The sequence below is a fragment of the Octopus sinensis genome, linkage group LG3, assembly GCF_006345805.1.
Source record: "Octopus sinensis linkage group LG3, ASM634580v1, whole genome shotgun sequence".
NCBI classification, from domain to species: Eukaryota; Metazoa; Mollusca; class Cephalopoda; order Octopoda; family Octopodidae; genus Octopus; species Octopus sinensis.
The window spans coordinates 161616808-161635662 of record NC_042999.1 but is presented as its reverse complement, the minus strand read 5'-3'; the positions used below and the strand labels follow the sequence as shown (position 1 = coordinate 161635662).

Sequence of the window (18855 nt, the reverse complement as noted above, 5' to 3'; positions counted from 1 at the left end):
ATAGCAAGATCATTGGAGAAAAGTGATGTGGATCTCTAGGCAACACGTGACTGTAGATGCAGCAAATGTCATTAACAAGCAATTGTTGACTAAGAAAAATAATTCTCTCATCACTCCATATCAAGCTTGGATTGATGAAATAATTTGTTAAGACTTTAGACAATCATACTGATTACTTCTAATACATTGATAGTCCATTCCCTGCAGTGAATATTGAAAAACTGAAAGCAAGCATCTAAGATGATTCTCACATTGTAAACTCAAAAGATTTGAATTTTACAAAAACTTATGAATAATATTGAGACTATAATATTGAGGCGCAGCAGTGGCTGTGTGGTAAGTAGCTTGCTTACCAACCACATGGTTCTGGGTTCAGTCCCACTGCGTGGCACCTTGGGCAAGTGTCTTCTACTATAGCCTCGGGCCGACCAAAGCCTTGTGAGTGGATTTGGTAGACGGAAACTGAAAGAAGCCCGTCGTATATATGTATATATATATGTGTGTGCGTGTGTGTTTGTGTGTCTGTGTTTGTCTCCCTAGCATTGCTTGACAACCGATGCTGGTGTGTTTATGTCCCTGTCACTTAGCGGTTCGGCATAAGAGACCGATAGAATAAGTACTAGGCTTACAAAGAATAAGTCCCGGGGTCGAGTTGCTCAACTAAAGGCGGTGCTCCAGCATGGCCACAGTCAAATGACTGAAACAAGTGAAAGAGTAAAGAGTTTAGCCTAGTGCAGTTATTTTTCACTAGTCAAGAACTTCTGGAGTAACCTCAATGCAAAAAGCAATGAAGAATTGGTACAAAAATTGCTCAGTAACTTTCAAAGTTTGGATGCTAATGTGAGCCAAAAAGTAGTCTCTAATGCATGTCGGACAGATTTCCAGTGAATCATGGTGATTTCAGAGAGGAAGATTGGAACTTCATTCCATAAGGATAAAAAAAGGTGATGTTGGAAAGTCATCAAGGTAGAATTGAAATACACATTGATGGCAGTCTATATTCGAGTTTCTGCAAATTATCTTGATAATCCATGAAAAAAAAAAAAAAAATCAAACTATGCAGTGTGATTATGGGAATAAAGTTGCTTCTTTTTTATTGTTCTGCACACTTCTTCTTGTGTATTTTTTTCTTTTGTATGATTATGTTTGCACAAAGACACACACATGTAATTTTTAATTTTTTCATGCATAAAATATGCCATAAGTCTAGCGCAATGTGTGTATGTGTTAAAACTACAGCCAATCTAGTAAAATGGATGCCATATTGGGAACGAGCACTTCAAATTTACTCAAAAATTGCTCTAATACCATTGGCAATAAAAAACAGAGTTGACCTGTGTGAACTAAAGGCACTCATTTAGCTACTCAATATATAGCACTTACTGACATCGTGAATGGTTAGTGTATGAATCAAACTGGATCTGACATATGAAAGAAGTAGTCGCTATATATATATATATATATATATATAGATAGATAGATAGATAGATAGATAGATAGATAGATAGATGCACATACACACACACGTATATATAAAGAATATGAGGGGTTTAGTTCACTTGTGATCTAAACGAATAGGTACACTGGGTAAGTGCTATAGTAGGTTGACCTTTAGGTTTCAAGATCACAGTTAAGGCTGGATCTAGGGATCTGTGTTAGGGTTCCGTTATAGCATGTATATATTATATTAGAGGAAAAATCAAAAACCATGGCAGAATGAGTATCTCAAGTCATTTAGAATAATTTAATTAGGATAAGGTGAATTTGAAGTCTTACAGCCATTTCTGGGATAACCTAAGTGGTAGGTTAGCATGTCCGTGCACTGGGTAATTCTGTCATCAGAGACAAGGTGTGAATATTTTAGATGGGAAAAATTTACAGTTTACAAGGAATAAAATTCACAGTTTAGAAGAATAAAGAGTAAAAGTAGTTAGAAGAATATAAGCAGGAGAATAATGTTGACATCTCATCTTTTTCCAGAGGATATGGATGTTGGTCGGTACTTCCATGAATGTACAGGTTTTTAGTTAAAATCCCAGGTAAATCCAGGCAGTATTTTCACAGTATTCTGAATGATGTATTCATATTGTAAATGTGTATATAGAGCGAGAAAGTGTGATGGACATAGTGGAGGCGCAATGGCCCAGTGGTTAGGGCAGCGGACTCGCGGTCATAGGATCGTGGTTTCGATTCCCAGACCGGGCGTTGTGAGTGTTTATTGAGCAAAAACACCTAAAAGCTCCACAAGGCTCCGGCAGGGGATGGTGGTGATCCCTGCTGTATTCTTTCACCACAACTTTCTCTCACTCTTACTTCCTGTTTCTGTTGTACCTGTATTTCAAGGGGCCGGCCTTGTCACTCTCTGTGTCACGCTGAATATCCCCGAGAACTACGTTAAGGGTACACGTGTCTGTGGAGTGCTCTGCCACTTACACGTTAATTTCATGAGCAGGCTGTTCCGTTGATTCGGATCAACCGGAACCCTCGTTGTCATAACCGACGGAGTGTTTCCATCCATGATGGACATAAATGGGGTTTGTGAGTGGGTGTATGAGAGAGAGAAAGGGAGATAGGAGAAAGAAATAAAAAATAAGATAATGGTAAAAGGGTAAAAATATGAATAAAATACAAATAAAAAATATAAATAAAAAATAAGAAAAATAAGAAAAGAAAAGAAAAGGTAATGATAGATATTTTATAAATTGGTTTTGTGAGTATGTATTCGAGAGAGTAGAAAGAACAGAAAGGGAATAAAAATAAAATTAGAGGTAACAGGGTAAAAAATAAGAATAAAAATAAATAGGTATAGGCACAGGAGTGGCTGTGTGGTAAGTAGCTTGTTTACCAACCACATGGTTCCGGGTTCAGTCCCACTGCGTGGCACCTTGGGCAAGTGTCTTCTACTATAGCCTCGGGCCGACCAAAGCCTTGTGAGTGGATTTGGTAGACGGAAACTGAAAGAAGCCCGTCGTATATATGTATATATATATATATATATATGCGTGTGTGTGTTTGTGTGTCTGTGTTTGTCCCCCTAGCATTGCTTGACAACCGATGCTGGTGTGTTTATGTCCCTGTTACTTAGCAGTTCGGCAAAAGAATCCGATAGAATAAGTACTGGGCTTACAAAAGAATAAGTCCCGGGGTCGAGTTGCTCGATTAAAGGCAGTGCTCCAGCATGGCCGCAGTCAAATGACTGAAACAAGTAAAAGAGTAAAAGAGAGGTAAAAGTGAAGGTAATGATATAGATAGGTTGTGTGGTTAGAGGTCAAACGTTAAAGTTTCAGTAGAATGGGGGTGGAAGACCAATATAGGTAAGGTTATAAGGACAATAGTTTAGTGCAGATATGTAAAATTGTATTTCAAGCTTAATAGCAATTAAATGATATGAGACAAAGGATTAAGAATTAGAATTAAAACTGAAAATTAAAATTTAAACCTAAACTTAAAATTACAAACTAAGAAAACTAAAAACTAAAAAACTATAAAAACTAAAATTTATTGAGTTGAAATTAACCAGTTTCTAAGATAGTTATGTTGATAGAGAGATAGGAGAAAAAGAAGAGTATACAAACACACACTCTCACACACACACACACACACACACACACACACACTCAGATATATATATTGTAATGATCATGGATGGGTGTGTTATTTGTGTTGATTTTGTTTGCATTTGGATCTATGGACGAATTTAAAGGTGTGATGGAACCTATGACAACATGTAGAAAAAGGCTTTGTGTTGTTTATTTAGTAATTGCAGTGAATTATGTATTAATATTTGGAACGTGCACTAAGTTTTCACATTCTAGTTCACTTCTGCTGTTTACAGCAGTTCTTGGAAGGAACATGTGTAGCATGTGATCATTGCATTGACCATGACAAAGAAAGTTGAGCAGAGAATCTGCATCAAATTTTGCCAAAAGCTTGGTGATACCTGCTCAGAGACCTACACAAAATTTTCAAAAAGTTTTCATCATTCTCAACTCAGTCAAGGAGATTTGGTGCAACTGAAACCCAAATGTATTTTTGGTCATCTGAAAGCAGTTTTGGCACGAACTTGTCAGACACATGTCTCATACCCAAATCTTCAGTGATAATGGACTGAACTGAACTGTACCTAATCTGCACATCCTCTGATAACTCACGGATGGTGATTTGGCAGTTTCCTCTCACAGCTGCACATACATCTGCATTGTTTTTCTCAGTTCCACTGGTTGCAGGTCTCCCAGAATGTTTTTCACTATCAACAGTTTTTCAGACATCTTGGAAATGTCTGAACTACTCGTACTCTTGTGTGTGGAGCATACACTCCTCTCCATACACTTTCTGTAACTTTGTGTAGGCCTCTGATTACAACTTTCTCTGTCATGGTCAATGCAATGTCCACACATTACACATGTTACTTCAAAGCACTGCTGTAATCAGTAGAAGTGAGCTAGAATATTAAAACTTAGTGCACATGCAAAACAGAGGTCAAGGTGAATCTTTGCTTTGTGACTTCGCTCTGCATTCTTTAGCTTTGTTACTATGGCAACAGTCCAGATACTTATTGATCAGACTTCGTATGTATATATATATATATACATAAATTACAAGATAAGGGCAGAAGAAAAAATTCTAATGCCAGATACGCCGAAACAAAAAAACTTTTTTGTTTTCGGCGTATCTGGCATTAGAATTTTTTCTTCTGCCCTTATCTTGTAAATTATGTATAAATTTTACCTTTAAAAGCATTTTTTGATATGCTGGCCATTGATAAATTTTTTTCCCGAAAAAATTTTTATCCTATTTCAATTATATATATATATATATATATATATATATATATTACCCCACACACACACACACATATGCAGTTACTGCCATACACACATACCGACCATCTTCATGCCCTCCTGTCCCAAAAAGCACTTTCTTTTCATTCCTCCTACTTCTGGTCACTTCAGAAATGTTGCTGCATGTGGACTGTTGGTGATTTTTTTTCCTCTTTCTTCCTTCTCTCCCTTTGGACTTCCTTGTTTTTCCTGTTTCTGAAGAAGAGCTATGCTCGAATGTAAAACTATTACTCTCTTCTTTCTCTGAGCATCAGATTAATACATTGCTTGTGCTACATCCTCACGTTTGTTTTTTCTTTTTCTCTGTCTTTTAATTGATTATATATATATATATATATATATATATATATATTATATATATATATTACCCCACACACACACACACATATGCAGTTACTGCCATACACACATACCGACCATCTTCATGCCCTCCTGTCCCAAAAAGCACTTTCTTTTCATTCCTCCTACTTCTGGTCACTTCAGAAATGTTGCTGCATGTGGACTGTTGGTGATTTTTTTTCCTCTTTCTTCCTTCTCTCCCTTTGGACTTCCTTGTTTTTCCTGTTTCTGAAGAAGAGCTATGCTCGAAATGTAAAACTATTACTCTCTTCTTTCTCTGAGCATCAGATTAATACATTGCTTGTGCTACATCCTCACGTTTGTTTTTTCTTTTTCTCTGTCTTTTTTAATTGATTATATATATATATATATATATATATATATATATATATATATATATTTATGTATATATACATATGTATGTATGTGTGTATAACTTTCCTTCGAGGTTCATTCAAGTTCTTGAGTGGGTTCAAGCTGGTCACTAACAAAGCAGCAAGAATTTTTTAGTTAAACGAGTTCCTGGTGTTTGTAAATATGTGATTGAGTTGGTGTGTTGTGTGTGTGTGTGTGTGTGTGTTGTGTGTGTGTATGAATGCTAGCAAACATACTGAATGGAATGGCCCAGAAATAAATTTTAATCAGTTAAAAATGGCAATAACTGTAAACATGTTTCAGTCTTATTAACCTCTTCAGCATACTCTTGTACATAACTATTAAACCTGGAGTCATTTCTGTTTATGCAATTTTTTATGTGAATATTATTTACTTAACAGCTTGTAGAATGTCCAACCAGTTTTGAAATCAATTGTGCCAACGCTATTCAAATGTCTATATTTGCTTTAAAAATATAACTATTGCATCTATTTTGGATTTTTTATATTGAAATTCTCAATTTTGACAGGTTGTTGAAAGTGAATCTAACTGACTCCACCATTGTAACAGACAAAATGATGCTAAAGCAGAATGCAGAGATGAAGCCTTCTTTTACAGCAGCCCCACCAACATCACCAAGAGGAAACACACCTACATCTTCTGAGAGACATTTTCCTACAAACAATAGGGAAAGTTCTTATGCGTTTTCACAAAATGATAATACTCTAGTGCTTGATGCTTCTCTTAAAAATGGTTCTGTCTTAAATATATGTAGAGAGTCTTCTCCAGCACCCTCTCTTTGTTCTATTTCTTCTTCTTCTTCATCTTCTCCCCTTTCATCTCCTGTTCCTATTAAGCTTAAAACCTGTACATTGAAAGAGACTCCCAAAAGTAATAAATTTTTTTGTGAACTCTCTTCTAAGGGTTTCTCAACCTTTAATGATGTCCATCACAAAACTGAATCATATGTTAACACAAGACCTGTACAACTTCTCTGCACACATTCTGGCAGACGAATGCATACAGCAACGTTAATAGGGAAAAAATCATCAAATTCCAAATCTCAGTTAGGAGAAAAATCTTTGAAATCCAATTCTAATTCAAAACAGCAAGTATTCTTCCGAAGAACTGATTACAACCCTATACAAATGGTTTATGACCAAGAGACCAGCGATTCAGGTCCTAAAATATCTTCTGCAGTTACTCCTCACCTGCAGAAGTATTTCATCAATCTTTGCGAGAAACAAGAAAGGATGCATGAAGAAAAATATACCCAAGCTGCTAATGTGGCCCCCCATTCAGATCTGGAATCATGGAATGTTTATAAGACAATAAAAACAGTGGAATTTGATATGAAAGGTCCTCAAGTGATTGTTGAGAAAATGTTGATTGGACAAAACCAAAGGAAACTTCAAAGACCCCAAACAACACAAAACACAGCAAATTCTAAGGCATTCAGAGCAATGAAGCAGCGCCCTCAGAGTGGACCATCACAGATTCTGGTAGATATATTTTTCATTTCGCACATATGAATTAATTTGATTTATGTCCATCTAACCATACTTGCATGTGATGAACAAAAGTGTTATTTGAGGCTTTGTTTTACAGCTGGTTGATCTTCCTAAAATTACCTAACCACTAGCTGTTCTCCAAGTAAGAAATCTATTAATTGAAACAGCTTTGAAGGTATGAAATAACTGAACAAGTTCTTGATAGGAGAACTGACAACAACACTGCCCTCTATAGTTTTTTGTACAAACAATCACAGATATAAACAAGCATAAAGATACATGCACATACATACATCCACTCCCTTCATGGTGAGGACTAACATTTGCACTGTAACCAATGCAGAAGGCTGACCATATTGTCATGAGTGTGAAGCTGCCCTGCATTGACTGAGTGGGGGTAGTGGTGGTGAGCGCTGGCAACACAGAGCCACAACAGCTGCCGAATGCCATTTTTCGTCTTGACGCCTGAAAGCAACCTGTGATTGCAGCTTCAGTTGCATGTATAGGCACAGGCATGGCTGTATCATAAGAAGCTTGCTTCCCAACCTTCACCACCAACCGCATTCATATATATATTTATAACTGACATGTCTAACTGCTTCTCTCTCTGTCTCTTTCCTTTTTTTAAAATTTTGTTTGTAACTCTTTAAACATGTCAGTTTTCTTCTTCCCCCTTTCACCCCTCTCATCTGTCTCAATTTAAACTCTCCTTCATTGTTTCTTGTTACTTATCAATTTCAGTTTAAACAGAAAGACTCCAAGCTGCAGTCTATCTTACCTGAGGTTCAAGAAGTAAAAGATAAAGGAAAGGAAGAATTTGGATCAAGAGCATCCCATCAGAGTGGCAGTATCTACAGTAAATTAGAAAGCACTGGATGTCATCACACTGACCAACCTCGAGTCAGTTCTGAATTAGAGGAAGTTTTGAACAAAAGTGGTGACCACACTGACCATTTCAAACTCTGGCCTGAGAGAGAGAAAACCTTGGATATTGGTGACCAACACACTGATCCAACTAAACACAAATTAGAAGAGAAAATACAAAACAGCAGTGGTTCTCATACTGATGTGTCCAAAGTTAAACCAGAGATTGAGAAAACTGAAAACATTAGTGACCAGTTCATGTGGAGGTCAGAGAAAGTTTTGAATAAAGATGACAAAATTACTGATCAGTCCAACATCAGGCAAGGAGTAGAAAATGACTTGAACAAAATTGATATTCATTCTGATCTACCTAAACTCAGTCCAGAAATAGAGAGAATCTCATGTGAAAATGAAAATGCTTCACACCCTGATGGGATAGAGGAGGAGGAAATATCAAAGAATGATTATCATAAGAATGAACAGTCTAGAGTAGAACTAGATATAAAGAAGGACTTGGACTGCAGTGATGATCAGAAAGACCAGACTAAATTGAGACCAGAAACTGAAGGAATCTCAGCCAGTAAAGATAATGACCAGACAAACCTGAAGCCAAATACAGAGAAAGTATTAAACCATCAGACTGATCAAACCTTGGTTGAACCCAACCCAGAAGTAGAAGAGGTTCAAAACACTGATCATATTAAACTTGAAGTGGAGGAAGACACAGAAGTTCTTAACGTCATCAATGTCAATAATAATTCTATTTCCCATTCTGACCATGAAAACTTATTTGAGAGGGAAAACATCCTAAATAATTCTACCCACAACATTGACCCTACTATACCCAAATCAGAAACAGAGGTAATGTTAAATAATAATATATCACACACTGATTCTGTTAAATCTAAACCAGAGACAGAAGTAATGCCAAGCAGTGAGACCCACAATACAGCCTATGATTCAGAAATTGAGGTGTCATCAAATGACAATGATCACAGTACTGACCCTATTAAATTGACTTCAGAGACAGAAGCAATGCCAAATTGTAATGCCCATCACATTGATTCCATTGAATCAAAGCTAGAAATAAAAGTAATACCAAAAACTAAGATTCACAACACTGTCCACAGTAAGCCTATGTCAAAAGCAAAAGTAAGTCCAGATTGTAAAGACCACAGTACTAACCCAATTAAATCTGGTTCCGACAGAAAAGAAACACCAAATTATAATGCCCAACATATTGATTCTGCTAAGATAGAACCAAAAATAGAGGTCTCACTAAAAGCTAAAGTCAACAAAACTGTCCCTGGTAAACCAAGAGAAGTAACAACAAACAGTGACCCAGCTAATTTTAGATCTGAGGTGGCACTAAAGCCTCATCAAACCCACAAAGTTCACTTCAGCAATCATATAGAAGAGATATGTGGAGAAGCACCTGAGTTTACTGAGTCGGAAATAACTACATCTGGAATATTAGACAAAAATTTTGGTAATCTTCATTCTGAGAGTGAGCCTTCTAATGAGCTGAAAACAATTGATCCTTTGAGGATTTCTAACACTAATGAAGCTAAAATTACCTCTGTCTCTAAAGTTAATAAGAATCATCATACTAACAAAAATTTAGAAATGCCTTCAGACAAAAGTTTTCCTATAATTAATCAAAGCAAAAAGAACTCACATTGGTCTGAAAAGGAGTCACGGGTGACATTTTCTAACAACCGAAAATCAAATAAACAAGAAATTTCAAAAGAAAATTCTGTGAGTAGCTGCAATCAAAAGTCAGATTTAGGATTGACTACTGAGAAGCTGGAAATAAATAAGGAAAACGTCAACAATAATATTTCGTCTTTTTCACCATGTAAAAAAGAGAAATTGTCTACGACCCAAGATCAAACATGTCATCTGAATTCTACTTCAGAGGGTTTGCCAGGTGTAAGTTCTCCAACAGAAAATCACTTTAAGGAATATGTCGGTGATGCAGAGGTGACTCATCCCAAACCAAATGATTCACAGGTTGTTGAGAATCAAGCTTGCATTGGTGATGAGAAATATGCTCAAAGAAGTTCATCTATCAAAGTAAATTTCATTCCCAACAATTTCACAGAGACTTCAAAGGATACACATTTAGAAAAGGCAAGTAAAACTCTTAAGACAGACTAGAGCTAAATGTTTTTGCTTGTGTATTATTTGTCCTAACTTTTGCTCTGTTGCAGGTGCATTGAATAGACAGTTTGAAATAGAAGTGTGTCTGTAACTGTTTACATTTGTGAGTGTATGTATGTGTATTGTCATCCTCATCATGATCATCATCAGTGCTAATGTTGTCATCATCATCATCATCATCACCATCATCATCATCATCATCATCATCATAACCACCAGCATTAGCACTAACACAAGCACCACTACCACCACCAACTTGAGCATCATTAAGCCAGCTTGTCACAGTCCAAATTAGCTCTTATTTGAAATTACTGCCCTCCTCCTAATTGGGCTGGAGGTTGATATACTTGCTTGAGCATTCCATCTTTGATATGTTTTCTGTCTGGATGTCCTTTATAACCCCAACCAATGTACAAAGTATACTGAATGCATTTCATTGTTGCATTAACACTTTAGCCAAACTAAAGACATCTCTTGATTTTAACTATGTTATCTACACTCATTTGTAAACCACTTTACAGAGTGTGCTGGGTGCATTTTATCATGACACTAGCAATAGTGAGATGGCTTTGTGCTTCATAAGACTAAAGAGTCCTCACCGCTTTACAGTGTGTTTATTTAAGAAAATATAACCAAGAGGGCAAACAGGAAAGTGAGAAGAGAAAGAAGTAGGTTATGTGGATGAAAGAGTGAGAATATGATGGGAGAAACTGTGATTGGGGTCAAAAGGTGTTAGAGGAAGGAGTAATGGAAGAGAGATAATGCTCAAGTGAGAGTATGATAGGAGAGTATAATAGTGATTAGGGTGAGAGTGTAGTGAAGAGACAGTAATGACTTTGAGTTATGGAAATCAGAGCTGCTACATTGGTGAGAGAGAGAGAGAGAGAGAGAGAGAGAGAGAGAGAGAGGAGAGAGAGAGAGAGAGAGAGAATTGGCAAGGGTATGAGGTAGTGACGAACGTCAATAATGGGTGCTTTTGTGGGGAAGGAGTGATGGTTTGTTGCACAGAAAGGATGATGGTTGGGTTTTATTGGATACTGTCAAGAGGGTTGCTTTGTCCCCAATGTTGCAGTGGTTGTGATGTTAGCTGAGTATGGAGTTGAAACCATCATTGTGTGATCTAGCTGGCTGCATATATAATAACTGAAGCAAACTCACAAACTTTTGGCTTTTAACATATTTATTGCTGTATATGATTTACTATGTTGGCTGTTTACAAAAGAAAGATGCTGACAATATAACTGCCAACTGGGAGGAGAGAACTGTGCTGCATCTTGTAGAAGGCTAGCTGTGGTACATTGTGTGTGTCTCCGAAGTTGTTTCTTGCTCGTGATAGTCTGTCTAAGTGCCAAAGATGGTCTGGTCTTAGCAGTCTGCCTTCTGTGAGTACCCAAGGTGGCCTATGCAAATATCTGAGACTGTCTGCACAAATGTGCAAGGCTGTCTGGCTTAGTAAGGCACCACCTGGTTTCTGCAGGATGAAAAGGGAGTGAATTCTAGAACATCTGAGGAACCAAATCATGCCACAACTTCATGCTGATTGATCAATATATAGATCAATCATGTGAAATTGTGGTGACTCACTTATGACCCCTAACTGAGTATCTTGCAGATAGGGTTCAAATCCCTACAATACTAACAGATCCAATACAATTTATATCTATATTTGTACGTGAGAGCTGCCAGTCTTGGCTCTCAAAAAATTACGCTAGTCTATTTTAAATAGTTTGTAACATATATATATATATAATGTAATCTATAAATACAACATGATCACGCAGATTAAGTTATTTAAAAATATATTAATAATGGATTAGGTCTTGTATCAATATGGAAATAGAAGCACTACGTCGGTTACGACGACGAGGGTTCCGGTTGATCTGATCAATGGAACAGCCTGCTCGTGAAATTAACGTGTAAGTGGCTGAGCACTCCACAGACACGTGTACCCTTAACGTGTACCCGATATTCAGCGTGACACAGAGAGTGACAAGACCGGCCTTTGAAATACAGGTACAACAGAAACAAGAGAAAGTTGTGGTGAAAGAATACAGCAGGGATCACCACCATCCCTGCCGGAGCCTCGTGGAGCTTTTAGGTGTTTTCGCTCAATAAACACTCACAACGCCCGGTCTGGGAATCGAAACCGCGATCCTACGACCGCGATTCCGCTGCCCTAACCACTGGGCCATTGCGCCTCCACTGTATCAATATAGCCTTAACTGAAATATTAGATGTGTAGATATTTCACTAAATCAGATATCCATTATGTAATATATAAATATTTTAGTTACTCATATATTAGGTAATGGTTAATTAACCAATTGTATGGTGTAATTTATAAATAACTTTGTATGCATTGAATAAAGAAAATCAATTGTTAATTGTAAAATGTAACATGAAACTCTGTTTCTTCTTTACTTCATCTTGCTACTATTTAGTGATAGGATATGGATTATTTAGTTGTTTATCGTGAACAGGCAGATGATCTATTTGTTACTCATTAACACATATTTGTTTATCATTCATCTACACATCTACCTGTTTATCTTATATATATATATGTGTGTCTTCCTGTTCATTACTAATAGAAAGATGCCACCTCAAAGTCAGAAAGCTTCCTCCCTGGAGATGGTGCTGCTGTTACACGGACAGAGAACTCGTGAGTGTCAGTTGGAACTATCAGTATACCTATACAACTTTTCTCAAATATCTTCATCAGCTGCAATGCATTTTGAGGGAAAAAAATACTCTTTCAGTCAGATTAGTTTTAAATTCCAGAGTTGCCTCCCCTACCATTCTTGATCTGAATTAATGATTAAGATAATCATTTTTTGCCTCATCACTACAAGTAAAATTTAAATTAAATAGAATGTCTTGACTCACATCATTAACTATATTAGTAGCCATTTTATTAGTTGTTTTTCTCACAATTACAACAAGCATTCCAAGGTATTCTTAGTCATTCTCTATGTCCTTTACTAAAATATTATATTAGTTTATTCATTGTAAGGTCTGACAGGAAGGGATTACCCTATGCTTTGCTGATGAGCTCTAATAAGACCCAAAATATTTCCCATGTAATGCTACATATCAATCTCACTCCCCACTGCTTTCTATTTTTTAATTAATTTCTGACCAAAATTGATCACTTTTTTCTCTCTCTCTCTCTCTCTCTCATTACTCTTTACTCTTTTTACTCTTTTACTTGTTTCAGTCATTTGACTTGCAGCCATGCTGGAGCACCGCCTTTAGTCGAGCAAATCGACCCCGGGACTTATTCTTTGTAAGCCCAGTACTTATTCTATTGGTCTCTTTTGCCGAACCGCTAAGTGACGGGGACGTAAACACACCAGCATCGGTTGTCAAGCAATGCTAGAGGGATAAACACAGACACACAAACACATACATACACATACATACATATATATACATATATACGACAGGCTTCTTTCAGTTTCCATCTACCAAATCCACTCACAAGGCATTGGTCGGCCCGAGGCTATAGCAGAAGACACTTGCCCAAGATGCCACACAGTGGGACTGAACCCAGAACCATGTGGTTGGTAGGCAAGCTACTTACCACACAGCCACTCCTATGAATGTAATTTTAATTAATATTTCTATATTCTTGTTTATATATCAGCCAATATAGAGAATAAGTCATCATCTCTAAATGTGTGTGTGTGTGTGTGTAAATTTTTTATGACTATGATCAAAATTACAAATTGGCATTGGCATGATTTTGTCGTTGAGAAGTTTGCTTCACAACAATATGAATCTGGGTTCAATCCCATTGTGCAGTACCTTGGGAAAGTGTCTTCTATAATGACCTTGAACTGACCATGCAATGTGAGTGAAATTTGATTGACAGAAACTGTACAGAAGTCTGTTGCATTTTTTTTTACTTGCTGAGTCTGGAGGAAGAGGTAGTGCCTCTGAATTTTGCAGGCTCTCTACAACTGGTGAATTTCATGCCTATTTCTTTACTACCCACAAGGGGCTACACACAGAAGGGACAAACAAGGACAGACAAACGGATTATGTTGATTATATCGACCCCAGTGCTTAACTGGTACTTATTTAATCGACCCCGAAAGGATGAAAGGCAAAGTCAACCTCGGCGGAATTTGAACTCAGAACGTAACAGCAGACGAAATACGGTTACGCATTTCGCCCGGCGTGCTAATGGTTCTGCCAGCTCGCCGCCTGGTGAATTTCATGCCATTGATGTTTATTTAAACTGTTGCAGGTCAACACCTGCTGGAAAGTTATAAGCAGGGGAAGAGACTCCCAGAGCAAAAAATTCTGGAAAAGAAAGACTGAGTATATAGCGTATAGTATAGCATGGTAGTAGTAGTGGTGGTGGAGCTCAACATGGGTGACAAACTGGAGAGACAAGTGGGTTGAGGTAGCCTAAAAGAGGAGGTTTGAGGCCAGCCAGCTCTGAGGAACAGGAACTTTGGCAGTAACAATATAAAACACAGATGTGTGTGAGAGTTGTGTATGTGTATTTGTCACTGCATGTCTTTGCATTGAGGCCACTTGGATAGCAGTAGCAGTAGTTTATCTCCTGCATAAACTAAAAGTTAGTCTGAGTTTCCCGTTGCCGTTCATCGGACAGTTTTTGCTAGAAAAACTGTCCGATGAACGGCAACGGGAAACTCAGAGTAACAGGTTTTTATTGTTCATTTGTCTGTTACAATGTGTAAATTTTTTCTGCATACACGCCAAAAAATAACATTCCAATATCGTTCGATCTCTGTGGCTTTCTCACTAGTAGTGTAAGAATTAGCACTTCCTTCTCTAAGCCTAGATTTGAAACCGAATCCAAGAATTCTCGGTCGTCCAAACCACGACGATCAACAGGCACGAAAAAAGGTTTCCTTTGTTCTGTCAAAAATTGATTGATCATCTCCCTTTGACCTGCGACCTCAGCCATGTCAGGCCAAGTTCAACTGGACAAGTGATGACCTTCTTAGGTAGTAACTCTGTTGCAGTATGTCTATCTTTCTAGCTGTCTCAAATATTATAAATACAACGGCGAAAACAAAGATCACAATCACAGCGGAGACGGCAGCACACAGATCTATTTCGCCCCGCGTTTTGGCAGACAGAGAGAAATGCTCACAGTATCTATCGACTACTGTTTCGAATGATTCACGCACACACACACACACCTACACACACAAACATATTCATTTTAATATGTGTTCTATACAAGCAATTCGTAGCATTTGCTTACATTTGTATATAGTGTACTGACAATCCTGTAAATAAATCCCTTTTTAATCATGAAACAGTTTATGCATTTATTTACATACACACACATCCACTACAGGTTTAAACTAAAAGTTAGCATTGTCCTGAGTGATGATGATGATGATGACACCATGAAGTATAAGAATGAAAATATTTCTAGGCTTTGAATTAACTACTAAGGTTTTAAATATTGTAAGCTCTATTTAGAGAGAAGATAGATCAACAAGCCCACTAACAACAAGGGAGGTAGACTCATGGTTTGTCTCTTGCCAACGGACATGGTTTGTCTCTTGCCAACGGACATTGTCTCAAATTGCTGTGTGTAATCTCCATTGTCACTTTAAGACCTTTCCACAATTGAAGAATCCTTATTGAAATGTAACTGGGTCTTATCAGTTTCCATGAAGTTAGAATCACACTTGACTTTTTCAAAGTGGTGTAAAGAATCAAGCTATCAAAAGATACAATAATTATGCTGGGAAAATTATTAAAAAATTAGAAATAAATGAATATTTGGGGTGGAAAAGACAATGTTGCTTAATGGTTGATACTATTTTCATTCCTTCTCAAGCCCCAGCAAATATGGGAGACAACTCTAGACATGTTTTAATCCTATTTTGACCTCCTCATCAAAGACTAACCTTCCTAGCATAGCAAATAAATTATATATATATATATATATATATATATATATATATTATATATATATATATATATATATATAATATATATATATATATATATATATATTATATATATATATTATATATATATATGTATATATGTATGTATGTATATATATATATATATGTATGTATATGTGTGTATATATGTATGAATATGTATATATATGTATGTATGTATATATATATATGTATGTATATGTGTGTATATATATGTATGTATATATATGTGTGTGCATATATGTGTATATATATGTATATATGTATATATATATATGTGTGTATAGGTATATATGTATATTATTGGATGCTCAGGAAAGGAAAGAAAGAAGGAGGATTTAATGTTTTGAGTGGAGCTCTTCGTCAGAAATATAGAAAAAAAGAAAAAGTCCAAGGAAGGGAAGACAGAGAAAGAAAATCGCCAATGATACACACATGGTCACATATTGAAATGACCGAAAGGGAATGGGTGAAGAAAAAGTTCTTTCAAAGACAGGAGAGTGCAAGAGGAGGTATATATATATATGTGTGTATATGTATATATGTAAATATTTGAGCAAGGTTATTGCCAGTGCTGGTGGTCTGGCTCCTGTGCAGGTGGCACATAAAAAACACAATTTGAGCATGGCTATTGCCAGTACCACCTGACTGGCCCTCATGCCAGTGGCATGTAAAAGCACCCACTACACTCTCAGAGTGTTTGGTGTTAGGAAGGGCATCCAACTGTAGAAACTCTGCCAGATCAGATTGGAGCCTGGTGCAGCCATCCAGTTCGCCAGTCCTCAGTTAAATCATCCAACCCATGCCAGCATGGAAAGCGGACATTAATCAATGATGATGATGAATCATTGAGTCAAGATAATAATTGAGGATATTCATCAGTCTGAAAAATAGTAGTTAAGCTAGTGTTAACATATTTTTTATGTTAGTTTTTCTTGATGTTCACAGATGGAAGCCCTTTCCAGTTAACAGACCCTACAGCAGTTTCCTAAGGTATCAAAGTGAGCCGATATCCACCGCATTAGTACCACCACCTAAACTGAGGTCAAAGAAGCGATCAACCTGTAAGTAAAAAGATATTGTTTTGTTACCAAAAATGTATATTTGTGTACACACACACGTACACACACACACACACACACACGTACACATACACACACACACACACACACGTACACATACACACACAGACACACACACACACCACACACACACACACACACACACACATACACACACACATACACACACACACAAATATCCAGTCAATGAAAATGCTGTATTGAGTCACTTGACCTGCCAGGAATAATAGCCAAATCTCTCTCTCACCATGCTCTCAAGTCTTTTTAAATAGGACATGTTAGATAATGTTTTTCTTGATACATTGTATCTAAGTAAAAAGCTGAGATGGTCACTGCTGGAATGACTTTAACCACAGGTCAACCAATCATAGGTGGTCAGAGATTAAACAACAATAACAGCAACAATAAGACATTGGAGAAGGTAATTCTAAATACACTTTGTCTATGAAGAAGATAGGAGTCTAACTACTGGACCATCTTTCATCAAAGGTATACTCCTTGAGGGCTGACCAAGCACACAACCTCAACAGATATGTGAAAGGTGGCGAACTGGCAGAATCGTTAGCACGCCGGGCGAAATGCTTAGCGGTATTTCGTCTGCTGCTACGTTCTGAGTTCAAATTCCGCCGAGGTCGACTTTGCCTTTCATCCTTTCGGGGTTGATTAAATAAGTACCAGTTACGTACTGGGGTCGATATAATCAACTTAATATGTTTGTCTGTCCTTGTTTGTCCTCTCTGTGTTTAGCCCCTTGTGGGTAGTAAAGAAAGAGATATGTGAATGCATCCAAACAAATGGAAAATGTGTTTTATAAAGCTGTACTCACTATGTGAAGGCACATGGCTCAGTGGTTAGAGTGTCGAGCTTACGATCGTGAGTTGTGAGTTCGATTCCTGGACTGGGCTGCATTTTGTGCTTTTGAGCAAGATACTTTATTTCACATTGCTCCTGTTAACTCAGCTGCAGAAATGAGTTGCAACATCACTGGTGCCAAGCTATTTTGGCCTTTGCTTTTCCCTTGGATAACATCAGTGGCGTGGAGAGGGGAGGCTGGTATACATGGGCGACTGATGGCCTTCCACAAACAACCTTGCCTTGGAGGGTAACTTTCTAGGTGCAATCCCATGGTCATTCATGACCGAAGGGGTCGCCTCCTCCTCACTCACTATCCCACTAAAACCACTGTTGAGTTGTGTCGCTTTTTTTCACCACTACTACTATTGTCAGTGCTTATCTAAGATTGGGATTACTTCTCTTTCTCCTTCTTACAATCTAGAGCAGAGTTCTCAACCATTTTTTATCTATGGACCTCTTTGATTACTAATTCATTCTGGTGGACCCCCATAGCCATTTAATGCTTAAAAACTGGTTTTATAGGAACTTCTTTCAAAATCACACATTATCTTGTGTAGGTTGTTGATCTATGTAAAATAGAGAAAGAAACGAAGCTGTTTTGTTATGTGGACTTCCAAAAGTCCTGGGTTACCTTCTGCTAGCATCTTTGCTTTCATTTGTTAAAGAACTATGAGAAAATTCAGCCAACAGGATTGCACACTATGAATCAGTAACAAAATATTTATGTGAATATATCACCTCAAATTATTCTGATGTTTCCAAACATGTTGTTACAAAGAAATTAGCAGATGGAACAAGTGATAGGGCTTCTTTGAAAGGGGCTGAAAAATTTAGGACATAAGTTCTAAATCAAGTCTATGACTGTTTGATAATCCATTTA

At 37.2% G+C, this 18855-nt stretch overlaps 1 protein-coding gene across 2 annotated transcripts in view; it reads left to right on the top strand.

Annotated features, from left to right (window-relative positions):
• LOC115209948 overlaps positions 1-18855 on the top strand; it is a 125327-nt gene that overhangs the window by 86923 nt on the left and 19549 nt on the right. For both annotated transcript variants that reach the window (XM_036501571.1, XM_029778587.2), the window contains exons 6-9: positions 6085-7057; positions 7808-10063; positions 12685-12755; positions 16987-17102. In XM_036501571.1, coding sequence (XP_036357464.1) covers positions 6085-7057; positions 7808-10063; positions 12685-12755; positions 16987-17102 — 3416 coding nt within the window. The remainder of the gene's footprint in view (positions 1-6084; positions 7058-7807; positions 10064-12684; positions 12756-16986; positions 17103-18855) is intronic.